This window comes from Candoia aspera, chromosome 2, assembly GCF_035149785.1.
Source record: "Candoia aspera isolate rCanAsp1 chromosome 2, rCanAsp1.hap2, whole genome shotgun sequence".
Classification (NCBI taxonomy): Eukaryota; Metazoa; Chordata; class Lepidosauria; order Squamata; family Boidae; genus Candoia; species Candoia aspera.
The window spans coordinates 191,475,344-191,494,972 of record NC_086154.1 but is presented as its reverse complement, the minus strand read 5'-3'; the positions used below and the strand labels follow the sequence as shown (position 1 = coordinate 191,494,972).

Sequence of the window (19,629 nt, the reverse complement as noted above, 5' to 3'; positions counted from 1 at the left end):
AAAAAAAAATATATATATATCGTGTTAGGAAGAAGAATGTGTTTATATATAAATATATATTTGAAGTTAAAAGAAAAAAGTCTACTTGAACAAAAAGAAAAAAAAAAGAAACACTTTTTAAAGACAAAGTTAAAAAGAAGGTATTCCATGTTGTCTTCTGCATGTCTGCAACTGTTCTCCAGACCATCTTGGCTTGGTCCAAAACAAGAACAGCTAAGGAAGAAAAAAAATGATCTTTTTTTTTTTGCTCCAATTGGACCAAAAAAAAAAGAAGAAAGAAAGAAAAAAAAAGTAGAAAAAGAAGAAAAAAGAAAAAGAGGGACAAATGATACGCTGTGACTGGGTTGTGGCCTTAAGACCTGGATATGCTTTCTTTGAAGCATATCACAAAATAACAAACCTTTTTTTCAAAAAGAAAGAATGAACGGAAAAAACACATTTTTAAATGGGAAGTGAAAAATATGTTGAGAAAAGAAATCACAAGATGAAAGTCACTGACCATAACTAAAAAGGACAAAAGGAAGAAATAAAGATGATGACTGATTAGATAATGCATTTATTATTTTTTAAAGGACAATAATGAAAGGGATGGGAGGACAGAAAGAATAAGATCATTCTGTGAACGTTAGTTCAGCACTCTTACCTCTTATTGGTGTACCACCTGGGTAGATAATATGAATGCAAATAAGATTAGAAAGAAGAAGCATTAGTACCAGAAGAAGGAGGCTAGGGCTTTGGAAGAAGAATCAAATTAGAGTTACAGAATTAAATAAGGTCTTAAAGGAATCTTGAATTTTTATACTGTCAAAAACAGGAATATATTTAGGCATAATAATTAGATTATACGAAATAGTATACCAAAATGGGAAAGCCATCATCTTTGCAGGTGGGGGAGGGGTGATGGGCAGGGGAGATCTTTCATTCACACAAAACTTAGTCTTTGGGTTATTGAGGAATAAAGTATCTTATATATGTCTGAAATCCTTGAAGAAAAATCTTTATAGTTCTACAGTTAATAACAGTGTAGGAAAAGAAACTGGGAAGAAAAAGAGGGAGAGATACTGGAGAAAGAGAGAGAGAGAGAGAGAAACAGAAAAATGGGGAAAGAGGTTACTCTAAAGGCTACATAAAAATAAGCACTGCTGTTTATTTTGGATTCTTTTTTTCACTTACTACGCTACATCTACGTGACATTTGTGTTTTGTTCTTTCTCACTGTGCGTTTCTATACAACAACATTTCTGTGAAGGATTGTGTGTGCACCACTACACATGTCTGGTGACTACCCTGTTAGTAAAATGCATGCCATGCATTTTAAGAGTAATAATAAGCATTATAATACCATAATCATAGTACTCTGCATATGAAAATTAGTGGGGGTGAAGTGCGCTTCAGAACTAAGCACTTACCAATAGATTCTGGAGATTTAAATACGGAGAGAAGAGAGACAGCATAAAAATATTATTATATTCCTTATAATTTGGTACAAAATCTTTCAAGTTAAAGCTTTATATATTAAAGAATCTATGTCACATATGAAAATTATTTCTAGCTTTACATTAAAAGAGGTTTACAATTCTGCTGACAACAAGCACAGAAGTTGGTTAACAAGAAGGCTTAACATCACAGGACAGGTCAGAAAGGTAAATGTTCTGGGAAACAGGAGATTCATCAACTGATTCTATAGTGCTATACTTTCAGTAAGCAGCTTGTTACATTTCCCATCCCTTATATTATATGATATATTTTATTTGGGGAAAAGCATACAACTTATAAACATGAGTTATATTATTATGGAGCTGCATAAAGGAGGGTGAAGGATTCGTTCTGGTAGGGAAACAGGGAAAGAAAAAGGACAGCTAAAGCTGGACTCTACACGAATAGCAGGATTCTGTAGATCCAGATACTTGCAATACTAAGGAAGTTTCAGAATCACTACTGTGGCTAGATGCATCATAAAACTTTCAGCCTAATCATCATCATCATCATCATCTCTCCTTTCAAAGGATAGCCCAAGGATAGTTATTATCGTTGTGGTGGCAGTTTGATTTTTTTTAAAAGTATTGGTTGAAGATAGTATACAGGAAAAATGTAATGTTTTATATATAAGTGAATAGTAGGTAGACATGTCCCAACTGGCTAATCTTTGGTGAATTTCAAATGTTGAGAACAATTCATAAAACACAATTGTTATATAATATTTTAAACATCAAAAATGACAAATTTGGGTTGGATGAGTATAATCATTGCTACCCTTTGCATGTCCTGAAGTCCAATGTTGATGACAATAATAATAATAATGAGAGATAAGGATAGAAGAGAAAATGGATCTGTCAAATACTGCTGAAAAGCAGTAAAGAAAACAAAAAATTGAAACTACAGTCACAGCAGTGAGCAATGTGGAATAAACAGAAGCTGCAAAACATACAAATTCTGGAAATAGACTATGGATACAACACAGACATGGACAACACGCTCAACAACATAAAAAAGAGAAGGAGGAAAAATCATAACCCATAAAATAAAACAAAGAAACAAACAAAAGTTGGAAAAGAACAAGAACAACAAAAGTAAATCCAGGAAAGAATTATTTTAGGCATTACTGAAAACAGTAACAAGACCTTACCTGATCGTAATTGCTTAATGCGCCCATTGTTGTTGCTTGTATCTACAGGTAAAAAATCTTTGAACCATGTAATTTCTGGATCAGGATTGCCGCTGGCTGCACATAACATGGTGGCTGTTCGAGTGCGTTCAACCACCTTCAACTGTGGTCCCATATCAATGGTGGGAAAACCACGTGGAATTTGATCCTCTGAAAAAAGAAATAGTATGTGCTTTTTACAATCTTTCCTATGAACCTTATCTCTTTTACAGATGCATTTCAGAGTCAGTGTGTTCCAGGCCTGTTTTCACCAAATTTTCAGTTTTAAAAAATGTAGTAGGATTGCACTAAACCATGAACCAAAATAATTTATACTTCAGCTCTAATTCTATTCTTCTCAATCTGGTGGCACCCTGATTTGTTGGACACAATTCCCATACAAGGGAAGGCGCTTTTAAAGTTTTCAGAATTTCTATCTCACAAGGAAATCTGGTTGGTTTAAAGATATAAATGATCACTTCCTGCGACAGGTGAAAGGAGAAAATGGAAGCATTGCACACAAACCAAAACTTATTGTTGCATGGCAAAAATTACTTGGTTTCTCATAAGCAGTTAAAAATACAAAGCTTTGTGCCCTTTCAAGGAAGACGGGTTCCCTGAACATAGTGAAACTTCCTTGCGATAAAACATGTATTATGCTGCTGGTGGCTTAATTTTGTTTTTAAAAAGTACTTCTCATTTCCCTGACAAGAACCTTTGTTGGATCAAAGAATATTTTATTTGCAGACATCAATTAGATAATACCTTTTGTTATTTTCATATAAATAAGATTCTAATGTATTTAGTCAGCCCTCTCTAACCCCTTTGACTCTTTATTAGCACATCTTCATTACAACAGTAGTAGTAACATTTGCAGTTTCCAAACAAGCATGCATCTGTAACTTTAGTTTCATAAACTAAAATCCTATGGGTCTACCAGAATATCTGTTTTTCGCCATTTAAATTCCATGGCATACTGTAGCAAACACCAATTGTATCTCATGAGGTGTTTTTCAAATTATTTCCATTTTCAAAACAGATATGTGGGACTGCTGACTCATGTACTCAAGGCCAGATCTCTCTCAGGAATATAAAACTAATAATGAGAATCTCTGATCCAAAGCTTTAATTAACAAGTGTGACCAGCATAAAAAAAAAAAAAATCAAAACAGAAATATTCAGATATGCAGAAATGTTATTATTACAATCTAAAAATCATATTCAGTAATTTCTCGCTGCTTATAAAGACCTTATTGGTTTTTATTTCAAGCACACTGATTTTTCTCAAAAAGAAAACGGAAGCAGGAAAAAAGATCAACAACTACATGATGATGCAATATTTTATTAAACATCTTCTCTGACTAGTATTGACATGCGGTTTTTTAAAGAATGAAAGTAATTGATAATTTTTATGGTATCAACAAATAACTTATTTTGCTATAAAATGGTGTAAACTTTCCACATATTTCTAGAAAAGCTTTCACAGGCATTTGAAAAGTTAAGAGTGATACCCTGGGATACCTGACAAATGTTTGCATTTCCTGATAACTTTTTTCTCACCGAGGGCTATGAAATCTCTGACAATATGACTGTGCATATTGCTACAGCAGAATGGTATTTCCATCTTTTACAAGTGTGAGTTTACTTATCTTTACCAACATGCAAGCTGACATTCTTATGCCATTTTCTATTGACTCTTGCCAAAAAAACCCTACGTTTGATAACAATTTATAAGATGTGAAGCCTTCACCTTGGGAGTAACTGATAAGATTTGACTTATACCATGCTGAAGCAGCACTCTAAGGCATTTGCATGACCTTTCCTTTTCCTGTTTCATTTACAAAAATACACCTGAGCTCCCATTTTCTTATAAACATTCACACAACAAAGATAGTATGTCTTGCATACTAATAGGATAAAGAATGAAAAAGAAATTCCCTTTCTTAGTTTTAACAAGGGCAATTAAACTTAATCCATCCCTCTTATGCAAAGATTCTGAGTAAACATTCCTCATTAAATTTCCATGAGGAACATTAAAATGTAGCAGATTGAAATAGTCAGAGTTGTTATACTTTGACAGTTGTGGCTTGTTTCCAATCTGGCTGTCAGGTATTTGGCAATAAAATCTAGTATTCAGCATAAAACGGACTGGAAGAAATAATGAAATTTGTAACAGCACAGCTTATCTCAGTGGGTATAAGTTTATACAACATTAATTGCTTTCTGCTCTACTTTAAATGTATTAATTATTTCTATAAAACTTTTTCCATTTTGATGGCACAATGTTTAACAGCATATCAGATAACAAGAATATTCACATCAATTAGCAATTATTCTGCAGCAACAACCTCTTTTAGAAAGCATAAAAACGATTATTAATCGATATAGAAATAGCTTTAAATTTCAACACCGAATGACAAACATTTTGCCTTGTTCATTAGCGCGCACATCAATCTAATCATCAGCATTTTAAGCACAATGTTCACCAGTTTTCATTTTATTTTTCAGTTGTGCTCAATTAGCTAGTCCTTCATTAATATTTTAAATCAGGCCTGACTGTCCCACCTTTCTCACATACCGTCAGGCAAACAGGCCAGATTATGTCCTTATACTGAGGAGGGCTTACAAGGAAATGTACACTAGAAAATATGTTTATGATGCTAGTTTCAGGAGACCTGACCATATCACAGTTTCTTAGCATTTATAAAGAATTTTAGTATCAGTTATGTTTTGCTGTTAAATTTCTTATTTTGGTCAGGCATTTATTCCACATAATTTTACTACCCATTAACTTAAAGAATTTTGAGGATGGTTTTAACACCAGATAATTAGATTAGAAAGCTAATAATATAGTGTTACTGCATTTTTACTGGAAAAATACAGCAACAGTGTATTGCCTAATTTCAGGCCAAGAGTTATTCTCTTCATTATCAGAAAACCACTGAAAGCAAATAATACAGACAAAGCATGATTTATATTTTTACAGATTAATCCACCTAGCAGTTCTTTAATCTGTATCTGTATCTGTATCTAAGTGACTGGATAGTATAGTGGTTAGAGGGCCACCCTTTGACATAGGAGACCAGGGTTCGAATCCTGGCTGACACCTACCTTATCAGTAGGTGTCCTTGAGCAAAAAACCCCTTATGCTTTACCTGCCTACCTCAGATATGAGTCATGCCGCTCCAGACGTTGACAAGAGAACCTGGAATTGATGGAATGCTACTGCAACAGCAGACCAAATGAAAGGGGATGTATGAAATGTTTGAGGGAACTATGGATGGACAGAAGACCTACATCCACACTAACTTAGAATCAGCTAGTTATCCAACGCTTCAACATAGTGAAGAGCAAGCTGCTCTCACCACTTGAGATAGACCAACTACACATTACATCCCAGACTCAAGAAGACCCGGAAGAACAACTGGAGGTGCAGCCAACACCTGAAGCTGGAACATCACTGCCACCCCTCTATTACAGAGCACAGCAGCTGATATGAGGCATAAAATAATGGATAAACTAGCTACAGTCAACCCTCGAGACTGATTACCAAGGCTCAGTGCAGAAGCACCATCAGATAGTATGCTAGAAGATGCCAATAGAGCCCTCATGACATAACTCACAATGTATTTTAGAGAGCCAGTTTGGTATAGTGGTTGAGGTAACAGGCTAGAAATCAGGAGACTGTGAGTTCTAGTCCCGCCTTAGGCCTGAAAGCCGGCTGGGTGACACTCCCTCTCAGCCCAACTCACCTCACAGGGTTGTTGTTGTTGTGGGGAAAATAGGAGGAGGAAGGAGTATTAGGTATGTTTGCCACCTTGAGTTATTTAAAAAAATAATAAAGGCAGGATAGAAAATAAAATAAAATAAAATAATAAATCAAACCAATGCTGGTATACGACACAGCTGCTGTAATCATGGAGACACTTGGCTGTATGATGAAGAAGAACAGCAGTACGTACCCCACCCCACCCCCCAGAAAATGAGTTTGGAGGTTAAGATCAAGGCAACTCAGAGAGAAGGTAGTCAGCTGATGGAACTATAGAAGGGCATGGATATTAAGGATAAGCCTCAACTATTGAAAAAATACAAGGGTCTGACTCCATCTGAAGCCCTAGAGACTGCTAAACAAAGGCTCACAGAACTGGCTACCAGGATAAGGAAATACACTAGAGGAGCAGAGGCCAAGAAAATAAATGCCCTGTTCTCCAAAGACCCATCCAAGGTGTACTCCCAACTGCAGTGCAACAACACAGTAACAGCAGAGCCGCCAACAGCAGAAACTGAACAGTTCTGGAAGAACATATGGAAGAAAGAGAAGACACATAACACTAGTGCAAAGTGGCTGTAGAACCTGAGAGCAAACCACAGCAATCTCCAAGAATAGGAAACAGTCACCATCACAGTAGCAGACATCCAACAGCAGGTCAAGAACATGAAGAACTGGACTTCTGGTGGGAATATGGCTGACTGAACAGCTGTGTCCGTGGGCTCTGTGGACAGAACTGGCATCGTGGCAGTTTCTTTTTTCAGGCTCTGGCTGGTTCCTCCTGAAGCCCAGGAGCACTTTTTACAGAGTAAGGAAAATGCTCAGAATTGACCCATTTGTCCTCCACATGGCTACTTGCAGCCTGAGAATTGCAAACAGCGTTTGCATCGATCGGGTAAGAGCCACCAGGAGGCTGGGATGTCATCATTTCCAAGCCACGCTGTAGCCTTAAAGGGACACTAAGTCGAGCCACCCCATTTCTAAATCACCCAATTTATATTTTTTTAAGTTTATGTACCCCAAGAGAGGCTTTCTGTCATGAGTACTGATGGTGAGCAGGAGGGGGCCCCTATCCAGGGGGGAAAATGCATGCGTAGTACTGAGGAGTTAAGCAGCCATTCAAAGAGACACAGTTCAGACCCGCCTTATATTTTGGGGTTTATCTGTCTGGGTTTTTCCCACGCTTCTTCAGTTTGTTAGGATTTTCTGTCTAACGTAGCAGTAATACAACACTAGAGACCTATTCCTTGTCTCAGCGTGGTTCCTGGCTGTTAGGATACTTTCTGCAGCAAGGAGAAGTGATCTCTCTTGGTACCTATAATTGTTTCTGGATTAATTTTTAAATCTTTTAAAACTTTGGCTTGTTTTCCCATTTAAATACTAAGGAGGACTGAAAATAAATAATTGCCTCCCGGCTATTATTTTTGTATTGAATTTGAAGGATTTAATATTTTCCTACATGTTGAATCTGCTGTTTTGAATCTTCAGCTTTCTGTTCCCACTTCCCCTGGGAGCTCTTGTTAGCATACTTTCTCTTGTGCCAACATCTTTCGGAAATCTTCTATTAATACATTAACTCCTACTTCTGCTAGTTAAGTATCTAGGGGGCTCCATAATCTACTGCCTGAAACATGGAGGATCTCAAGGAGAATTTTTTAGAGTTTCATTCTGAGCGTAAGCAGATTCTCTCTGATTCCTGTCAAGTTATTTTGCAAGATATTTGGGACATTGTGGAAAATACCAGCTTTAAAATGTGTCATCTGGCTGAAGACATTGTGAAAGAAGTTGAAGATTTTACTACTGACAGCGAGATTGAAGCCTCAGATGAAATGCCAAGTGGCAATCACATTCTGGTGTCGAAGGGGTTAAAGGGAATGTCTGAATTGCAAATTGCAAATGGAGTTGTTTTTCTGATGGAATGTTATGGGAAAGAAGAGGCTCTGTTCTGTGGGACGTTTTTTGCTGAGAAGTCTGAGTTCCTAAGGGGGGCAGTTGGGCTGTTTGATTTCTGTATGAAAAATGCCTTGTGTGTATTAAGGAGATATGTAAATGCTTTGGTTTATTTTGAAGAGGGGTAAAGAATTAAGAATGTTTATCTGGATTGATTTTTAAGGCTTGTATGATTCCATTTTTCTTTAATGATTTGGATTAAGATTTACTGGACTGCTTTTAAGGTTTGTTTGATTTTTAAGATTTATAAGGTATAATAACAATTGCCTGGTTTTAGGTTGAATGGGTTTAGGATTGTTATAGTATTATTAATTATAAAAGTAGATACTTTATATGTTTTTATTGTTTGATTTTTATTATATTGGACACAAATATATAGAATTGTGATAGGAAGGAAATAAGTAAATAAATGTTGTTTTGTGGGGGGGGAGTTGGTTTGGAGGTTTATATATTTATTTTTATTTCAATATAAGGGAAAGGAGCAATTGTATTTAGTGATTTTTAAAATGTGCTAATGGAATGGTTTATAGAAATAATGTGATTTTGGTTTGATATAGAGTAAGGGATTGATTATGCCTCATGTGGCTCAGAGTGGTAGGCAGCCGTATGCAACCGAAACTCTTCCCATGATCCCAGCAGAAGCTGGATTCTTGGGTAGCTGGCTCAGGTTGACTCAGCCTTCCATCCTCCCAAGGTCGGTAAAATGAGCACCCAGCTTGCTGGGGAAAGGGACAACTGGGGAAGGCAATGGCAAACCATTCTGCTATAGTCTGCCAAGAAAACACCACAAAAGCAGTGTCCCCCCAAAGGGTCAGACATGACTTGGTGCTTGCACAGGGGACTTTTACCTTTCAAGGGGTTGATTATGGAAATTGCTGTATATTCTTGGTGTTGAAAGGCAGAAGTCATTTCTTTATGGAATCTTCAAAATATTTTCTTGCTGTGTTACATACTTTCTTAGTTTTTTTTCTTTTTGTAGTTTTTTTCCTTTCTGTAATTTTTATCTTTGCTTTAAACTTAGTAAAATTCATATATATATATATATATATGAGAACATGAAGTGCTGGACAGCACCTGGCCTGGACATGATCCACACATACTGGCTAAAAAACTAACAGCAGTGCATGAACACCTAGTGGCACAGATGAACCAGCTGCTAGCAGCACCTCCCTCCTAGACTGGCTAACACAAGGAAGGACAGTGCTGATCATGAAAGACCTCCACAACGGAACAGCACCGTCCAACTACCAGCCAATAAACTGCCTCCCCACAACATGGAAAGTCCTATCAGGCATCATAGCCACCAAGCTACAGGACCATATGGGCTAGTACATAAACACAGCTCAGAAGGGCATTGGGAACAACACCAGACACTCAAAACAGAAGTTGCTCATAAATAGAACAGTTGCCTGAGACTCAAGGTCTAGACAGACCAATCTGAGCACAGCCTGAATTGACTACAGGAAACCTATGACTCAATGCCACATACATGGATCTGTGAATGCCTGGCACTATACAAAGTCAACTAAATCAACTAAGGATCTTCCTCACAAACCCAATGGTACTGTGAAAGATGACAATGGAAGTCAACTCAAGACAACTCATACAAGTGGCCATCAAGTGCAGCATATACGAAGGTGATGCACTGTGCCCGCTGTTCTGCATAGGCTTGAACCCCCTTAGCCAGATAATCACAAGGACTGGATATGGATACAAGTTCAAGAGTGGAACTACCATCAGCCACCTCCTCTATATGGATGACATCAAGCTTTATGCTAATCTACCTGACACGGATATACAGTGAGGACATTGGGATGTCATTTGGACTGGAGAAGTGTGGCTGGATGGTAGTAAAGAGAGGGAAGGTAGTTAAGACTGATAGGGTGGAACTACCAGCAGGTCACATAGCAGACATACAGAACAGCTTCAAGTACCATGGTATCCCACAGTCACATAGTAACCACAATGAGGAGGCAAAGGGGGAAAATGGCATTTTGCAAGCTGATGCTGTAAACACTCCAGATCTGGCCCAGCAGGAAATAAGGAAGACCCAGCCTTAAGGGGTCAGAGACTGAATGGAATGCAGGCATATGGTAATGTCGGTGGTTTTACTAGAAGATTAGCAAGAAAGAATCGGAGAGTGGTGTGTACCTGTTTCCTTTAGGTGCATGGTACACAGAACTTCATATCCCCATGTAATGGTTGAATATGTAGTGAACAATTAAGAAAGCAGAATCACTAAATCATGTACTTGAGTTGTACTTTGTTCTGCCTCCTCCTTGGTGAGAAATCTGTGTAGAGTAGATCTTTCTCATCTTCAATCCAATTAACCTTGAGAAACAGAACTCCTTAACTCTGAAATGGTCTCATTGCCACTTGGTACAAACACTCATTAGCCTTGATGGTCTTTCTTGGCAGGAATCCTCAACCTTGAATTGTGATGGTCTCATTCTTGCAGGAAGACAAAGTGTTCCAAGATAAGATAGGAATGTCCTTGGTAAAATCCAGTGACATGAGACCACTGAAAATCAAGCATGCTTAATAGTGGCTCAGACCCTATATAAGCTAGTCAGGTGGCTTCATGGCTTTGAAGAGGTCTGCCCACTGTCACCTCTCTGGAGTTCCCTGACTGGCAGAGTGGGTATAAAATCTTTATTGGTTTGTCTTATTGTATTCTTCAGTTTTTGTGAATATTCTTTGATTATGGTATTGAGTTATATTATATTCTTAAGTATTTTGGAATATTCTTCGATTACTATCTCATGTTATACTATGTTATGATGGTATTTTCCTATACTGCCTTGGTATAAAGCCTTAAATATTCATACCACATGGTCATCGCTTCTGAATCCAAAAGAAACTGTGACCCAACCCTGCTTGGTTGGGGAAAGAACAATATACATAAAAAACTTCAGAGTGGCTCTGAAATGCAACTGCAAGCCATATAAGGTCCTGAGGTCACAGGAACTTCTTTGTATCATTTAATACATGCAAATATCCCTACTCAGCCTGTCGAATCCTCTGCTTGAAATTATTGATGGCCAGCTCTTATCCTCATTTTACTCTGCTCTCTATAAAATCACGTTTAAGCTGATCTTCCTCATCTTTGTGATGAGAGCCTTTATAATAAGCTAGAGAAAAATGCTTTGATCTGCTTGTATTAGGTTATTTGGGGTATGGTATTTCATTGAATCATAAGAGTTGGAGGGTTAGAGGTTATCTCATGCACTCCCTTCCCAGTGCTGGAATTACTGTAGTATTTTTCTGGAGGACCACAAAATGGGAATGGAGGAGGAGCTCAATGACCTCCAGTCTCACTGGAGAGAGGACAGAGGAAAAGCAGCTGATATGTTCCAGTCCAGTGGAGAAGGAGAAGAGTAAAAGAGGGAGGTGATGAGAGTGTTGAAGCTGACAAGGCAGAAATCAGCATGGCTCTGGCCAACCATAATCCTTAGATAAATATGAGGCAGATGTATTCCAATCTGAAAGCTAGGAAAAGAATGGCCAAAAGCATGTTGAAACAGAATGGTGTGAGGAAAAGGTTTAAGATTTAAGCCCTTCGATTGACATATATGTATATGTATATATTTATGTGTGTGTGTGTGTGTGTATAGAGTCCCCCATTGGGGGAGATGGGCGGTGATATAAATTTAATAAATAAATAATATATATATAGGTCGATTTCCATGCTCTTCAATAGATAGATCTTCTGTGTATATATTACTTTTTTCCTGTATTCAGTAAAACAACTAAGCTTGCAATATCACATCTGTGAAGTTTCAGCTGTTATTTAATTCCTGAATCCTTGGTCGAGTTTCTGGAAGAACAGACTTGTGCCTAGCCTAAAGTTTAACGGACAAGGGGATAGTGGTGTATTTTTGCCCCTTCTGTGTGGGATATATAACAGGATTTTTTGTACTCCATGAACTACCATAAATTCAGTGAAAGAGTGACTTAATGACAGTTTTTGCATTCTTCTCTGGGGGACCACTAATCAGCTGATTAGCAGCACAGAGTTTGAGAACGGCTAGGGATTCTGTGAACCAACAAAGTTTGGGAACCTCTGTCCTAAGTTTACATGTTATTTCCTTTTCTCATACTTGAATGACATGGATTCTGTTCATTTATTCTATTTATAGTTCTAGTCATACATAGATTCAATCAGAGCCATTATTAATTATAGCTTGTTTGCATTAATACATTTTACAAGTTCTGGACAAAGATAACATTAGACAAGCAATATAAACAAAGGCCAAATCACATAAGCATTTCCACCTTAATATAGAGCCAATATTTTGATTAATTTGTATACTGGATGTCAAGATTCTACAATGCAACACATTTAATGGAATACAATTTAATACATGGAAGCAAAAGCAAAGATAATTTTATGATTCCTGCAATACACACAGACTTCAACAGGTAGATCATTTTTGGCTAATGATGTACAAATCTACATGACCAAAGGGAAAGTATTAAGTAAATAAACTAATTAGAAATATGTGTTCACTTGTCCAAAGCCTTTGATTTTTAATATATAACAAGACAGGTGAGCTTGTACCTCAAAGCACTTTTCCTTGACAAAATTATCTTATTTAACTATTAATAGAATCTTCACCTGAAGAGTAATTGACTAGGGGTGTATTTTATAGCTCAGCTGACAATTATATTTAACATTCCCTCACTGCAGCTGCATTCCAATCACTTGAAATTCCTAATTCTCTCTGCCATTTATTTTTTTGTAGACTAGGTATGGTAAAATAACATGCTTTGCATGACTTTAGGGTTAAGTATTCTGTCCTTCGAACTTCATTATTTAAAATTAGTCATTAATATCAGCCTTGCTTATATAGAGTTTAAATAATAAATTATTCAAGCCAAATTTCATGATCAAATTGCAATCATATTGGTAATTCCATTTTATTAAAGCTTAACTTATATATCACTATGTAAGGTTGCATGGACACTTTCTTGGGGAATGGTGTGGCACTGAATAAGCTACAAAAGCACTGGAATGCCTATTTTTAAGTGAAGTATGTTAGTCATTCAAAGCAGTCAAAAATTTCCCCTTTTAATGTAGCAACTGCTTCTCAAGTGCTTCGGATAAGTGACCAAAATAAACCTGATCGTATTTTAATATATTTTTCATTTAAAATGCATCACATACTGTATATGCTAGCCAGATACATTATTGGCTGGCTTTCTGCACTATCTTGTGGGAAAAGACAGGTTCAATTTTTGGTGATTGTTTCCGTAACTCTAGTGATACCAGCTAGAAGTTCTATCACCACAATATTTTCACCTTCTGGGGAAGATCCTGAGTGCTCACTGTTCTAGAACTATTCTCTAGCAACCCATTAATAGGGTAAATGACTCTGACGTTTCCTAGTGGAGCTGTTTTGTTCTCAAAAGAATGCTGACTGCAGAAGTTATTTCAAAAAGCAGGAATCAAGTATAATCATAATCATGATGATGATGTAATGGTAAGTGGGAATGACCTTGGGAAACAGGGCAAAGAGATGCAGCCAAGGGAATGGTCAGATAAAAGTTTCTTGATGGATATCAGCCTTGCAAGGTAGACAGACAGGAAACGGCCAGATGAGCTAATTCTACTTTATTGTAAGGTGACATCAACAGAATCTTACAAGTCTGAAAGTACACCTCTTCCTTCAGTCCTCTTTACAGTCCAAGAAACTAGGGAGGGTCTCTTCTGAGCCTCTTGTCCTGCCCACATTCCTGCTGTGGGGTAAGTTGCCTTTTATCTTCCTTAAAAATGGAACAAGACATATTTGTATGCATAAAGGGGACTATTACAAAATTATAAGTGAGTGGAAGGTTGATCAATATATTTAACAGGAAAAGATAAAATAAGTGAAGATTAGTATTAACTCCCACTTGCAATGTTTGTGCTTTAAATAGACATATAGATTTCTATAAAAATGGGATACCATAAAATAATTTCCAAGGGAAATAATAATATTTTATTTTCTATCCCGCCTTTATTATTTTTATAAATAACTCATGGAGACGAACATACCTAATACTCCTTCCTCCTCCTATTTTCCCCACAACAACCACTCTGTGAGGTGAGTTGGGCTGAGAGGGAGTGACTGGCCCAAAGTCACCCAGCCGGCTTTCAGGCCTAAGGTGGGACTAGAACTCTCTGTCTCCCAGTTTCTAGTCCATTGCCTTAACCACTAGACTAAACTGTCTCTCTCTCTTCTATAAAAATGAACTAATAATTAAACTCTAAAGAATGAATTAAATCACAGAGTGTAAGTTTTATCTATCTACTTTTATTCATTCATTCATTCATTCAATTTATATAGCCGCCCATCTCAGACTAAAGTAACAGGTCATATTAGGCTTTAATGAAACAGATACTTTCTTTGAATTGTTAAATATAAGCCTGATTAAATAGTTTCTATAAACTCAGAAAAACGTTGCTTTCTCAGAAAGCAAACTCAGAAACAGTTACTTTCTATAACTGTCCAATATGAAAATGATTGGGGTTAGTATAAAGATGTGCGTTAGACTGATCTTGACCTTAGATATTGAGGGCAATTTGGAACAATTTTCCTTTCATTGGGCAGTCTGGGGGTCTGAACTCAACCTGTTTGCGGGGATTCTTATGGACTTCGGCATCAATCTGCTTATCCAAAGTTCTGGAGTGCAGCAAAGAGTTACAGTGTAGCAATGGGAAGCAATGGGAATCCTTTTGCCATTTACTTTAAGTGGTATGATGAGAGAAAAAGAGGGCAAATATTAGACTGACCCTGTTGTTAAATCTAACTGATGCTTGCAGTCAGGCCACCATTGCTCAGACCAATAAGGAAAGGAATGCGATCATGAAGAAGGAGAGAGATCTTCAGTTTTATAATTCAGTCCACAACATGGTTCTGTTCTGTTGTTGTTTTTATTTGGGTTTCTATCTCTGCAAATACCATATTTTGACCCCCAAAAGGCAGTTAAAAATACATATGCAATACCTTGAAAATCCTGCTAATGGATGCTAATTGGATAAGGGAGTGCTACTCCTTCCAGCGCAACAGAATCATTTACAATCATTCCTAAAACTCATCATGCGAGTTTTCTCAGTTATATAGGATTCCTCATATGAGACCACCTAATCAGTGTATCTCCACAAAGTTCAAATAATTGATTTAGATTTGGGGCAGAAGATTCATATATATTACTGATTTTTCTTCTCAATTATTTTCCCATGCATTGCTACTAAACTAGTTTACTGAGGCACTAGTTATTTCAGCAATAATTTGTATCTCTTTTTCCCACTGGCATACTCGTTCATTTGTCCTAAGGACACACACACTTGGCACTGTCTCTCTCCTGCTTTCTAAGACTGAAGAATTTTTTTCATAAGCTAAGTTTTTAATTTGTGATGATTTTTAGCTTTAATGTCTTCCAAAGTAGCTCTAATCTGTTTTAGCAAAACTGGACTATATATCAAAGGACTTAATAAAGTTTCTTGTCTCTTGCTCTTCTCTCAAAAGATTGTTATTCTTGATGGTGAAATAATGCATGTGACCAATATGCTCTGCCACTTTCTATTCATTTGGGAGAACAAACATTCCCAATAAATGGCCTAATGATGGGAACTTGTGTGGCCTCCCAGCATGCAATGCCTTTTTTTTTTTTTGGCTTAGAATACTTCCTCAATCCCAGCTCCTGAGGCCTTCTTCTCTAGCCAAAATGCATATATGTGTATCATTATCTAAACACATGAGGATGAGTCCCTGGAAAAATTCCATTAAGATTTCAGTAATTTTCAACTGCTATCAACCTGTGGCTCTTGGATATACTATTGCAAAATTATTAAATGTACTCTCTTATCAAGAAGCCTGACTAACAGCTTCATATACCTATGCAATTCTGACTTCTATTTAGAGTACAATATAAAATCCAAATGTTTAAATATTTGTTTAGGCTCATTACCTATGTACTGTAAATGCAATGAAGGGATTTAAACCAACTGTAGAGTCAGATGTCAACTCAGTCCTTATAGCTACTCAGCTACTTTAGTATAGGACCTACAATATCAGGGGTTTATGCAGCTGTTAATCTTCCAAAGTTCCAAAGGGCTATATTCTTTCATCAGGCATTGGACAAACAGGCAGTTTCTATGCAACAGAATAGGTGGACACAAATCTGACATTAGAAATGGCAGCATCCAAAATCTGTGAGTGAAGAAGTTGGTCATAGTGTTTTTGTTTTTTTTAAATCAGTTCAATCATGTCCGATTCTCGGAGACTACCTGGACAAATCCCTGCAGTTCTCTTGACAAAGTTTTTTTTCAGAAGTGGTTTGCCATTGCCTCCTTCCTAGGGATGAGAGAAAGCTACTGGCCCAAGGTCACCCAGCTGGCTTCGTGCCTAAGGCAGGACTAGAACTCACGGTCTCCCAGTTTCTAGCCTGATGCCTTAACCACTATGCCAAACTGGCTCGCTGGTCATAGTGTACGAAGCATATTTATTCCCAAATTATTGTATAAGTGTGGTTTGTATGGTTTGTATATTTTAACTGTTTTTTTATGTGAGAAGGGCAGCCATATAAATGTGATTAATAAGTAAGTCAGTCAGTCTATGGCAGATACAACTATCTTAGATGAAACACTCTGCATGGTTTGTCCATTAACAGGGGAACATTGACTGTTATACATAGTACTTGTATACTACATAGTATATGTATAGTAACTGTAGTATAAAAGCAGAAAGAGGCCATTTGTGGCCATAGGAATCTGGTAGAAACCACAACAATGTGAAAATAATATATGCATAATAATGCCTCAACACAAACCCCAGCCTCTTCTCCTTGCATCCTGATATCAGACAAATGTATGTTAGTCATGTGGCTTGCGTTGTGGCACGTGTTTTGTCATTTTGGACCTATATGGCTCAAGGTCTGCATTTTGCATCCTTTTGAGCACTCTTAGTTTCCAATGACAGGCTTATGCTTCATAGTAGGTAGGTAGGTAGAGAGATGACCTTTATTTTTTTCACTACTTGTTTTGTTATATTTCATGCATTTTTAGTTTTTTATAATGGTCTGTGACCATAATAATCTGTCTCCAAAGACAGTATTTTTGTTCTCTATCACTCCAAAGTCTCAAACAGATACTATATGAAGCTTAAGACATCTATTAAATACCTTAACCTGTTTCTTGTCCTTCTTTATTTGTTACAAATTTACTATTTGGGTGTGCAGAAAATCTAATTTGGTGCTATTTTTGCTTTATATACTATTCTGGATCGCTTATCATGATGGATTAACACCCCTGCAAAGGAAATACTTCAAACCTTTTGACTTCTCACAGCAAACACTTGGTATTAGCTCAAGATCTCTGCAGGTACAAGACCATAAACACTGTTATTAGCTTGTGTTTCATCCTACCACTTTGTCAGATTTCCATCACTTTGCCCCTGAGAAACTCACCAGCTAGTTAACCTCAGACAGCATCAGTAAGATTATTATATTTACTTCTGATTGATCCACAAAATAATAGCTCTTAGTTTCAATAATCTTTAGAACTATATACAGCAGCATGAAGTCTCTTGCTTGATACATGGAATTTTAAAAACCATCTAGGTGACCAGCTTTTTAAAAAAATAGTGAAATGAAAAACTGGAAAAGTGAGGAAATATACATTTAGATCTATATTTTAGTATTATGTCTCTGGCATGGAATGGATCACAGGTTTCAAAAGACCCAGTTTGGCTTTTTTATTATTATTCTACTGCTTAGAATAAGTCACTTTCTTTGTGGATCTGTTTGCCTATAATATGCTAAGTATGTTGCCCTATGGTAATTATTTTTGCAAATGTCGATTTAATAATATGGAGAAATATCAGTGCAGGGATATGCAATGAGCCACTTCAGTGTTACAATGATTAGATAATATGCATTCACAATCAAGGTGATAGAGTTTAGATATTAATGCATATCCTGATTAGATGACACTATTGTGGTTAATTATTTAAAATGCCAGAAGAGAATGGTGTTTATATTATTCTTGTCCAACCAGTTTAACAGGACAATTTGAGAGATAAAATAAAGTTCAGAGAAGGCAAAATATAGATTCAGAAGAAAATGTCATCTCAAAAAGTATTTTTGCATTTCCTTAGTTATCTTGCCCTAACCTACAACGTGAATGCAAGTCAGTATACCATAGGAGCAAATATATATTTCTTTACCAAATAAGATACATGCTTTAATTATAGTAGAACATAATATTTATACTATTTGTTTTAAAGAACACACTAGTGGACCTGCATAACTGCATCAAAAGTAAAACAAGGTATAATAAATCCATTAATATTTTATTCTTTACTCTAGAAAAACCACATTTTTCTTATAGGAAGCCTTCCTACGATATCAATGCCCTTAAATTAAAATTTATTCTCATCTGCATTATTCGAAGAGACATGAGCATGTTGATTTTATAGTCCAAGTTTAATCCTTTAAGATTTTAAAGTGCAATTTCAGGAGTTTCGTAACATAAAGCCATTGTTTTTTAAACTTGTAGACGGTATGGCTAATAAGATAGTTAAAATTCAGTGGTTAGCTGTTCTTTTATTAATCCAGTGATAGTGACCTTTTAAAATCCCCAAAAATAGGTTTTCAAATTTAATAAGCCCTTTTAAATAACCATTTTCACAGCAAAGAGTTTTTTTTTTCTTACTACTGAAGTGATTAGCAAAAATAAAACCATTAATGTACATTTCAGTTAAAGTTATTGTTTGGGTAACTTGCAAAAAGACGTATTTTGTTTTCAGATTATGAAAAGGTAATTACAATTTTCATACAAACTTGAAATAAAGTCAGCTGTATCTCTAATTCCACAGAACATTAATTTAAATAGAGAGCTCCAGGGGGCTGGCTCTCTAGATCAGTGTTTCTCAAACCCTGGCGTGCTGGCTGGGGGATTCTGGGTGTTGAAGTCCACATGTCTTAAAGTAGCCAAGGTTGAGAAACACTGCTCTAAATGCTATTATGTATGCTTCTGTGTATGAACATGTACATGTATGAAGTAATAAGAAACAGCAACAAGAAAAAAGGAAACATATTCTCAAATTTGATGTCCCTCTGACTAATTAATTAAAATTATGTGCTGGAAGTCAAACATCCTTCCTTTTAGAGTAATTAGTGCTGGAAAATATGGGGTGTATGCATTAAGTTTTATTTCTGCCCTACAATATGTACCTTTTACAACTAACTAGAACCTTCTCCTCCCCAAATATTTAAGCATACCA

General features: G+C 36.5%; 1 protein-coding gene across 1 annotated transcript in view; it reads right to left on the bottom strand.

The window, feature by feature from the left end:
- The window catches only part of PTPRD (protein tyrosine phosphatase receptor type D), a 510,657-nt gene that overhangs the window by 181,524 nt on the left and 309,504 nt on the right, over positions 1 to 19,629 (bottom strand). Inside the window, exon 5 of the mRNA XM_063295062.1 lies at positions 2,626 to 2,814. Coding sequence (XP_063151132.1) covers positions 2,626 to 2,814 — 189 coding nt within the window. The remainder of the gene's footprint in view (positions 1 to 2,625; positions 2,815 to 19,629) is intronic.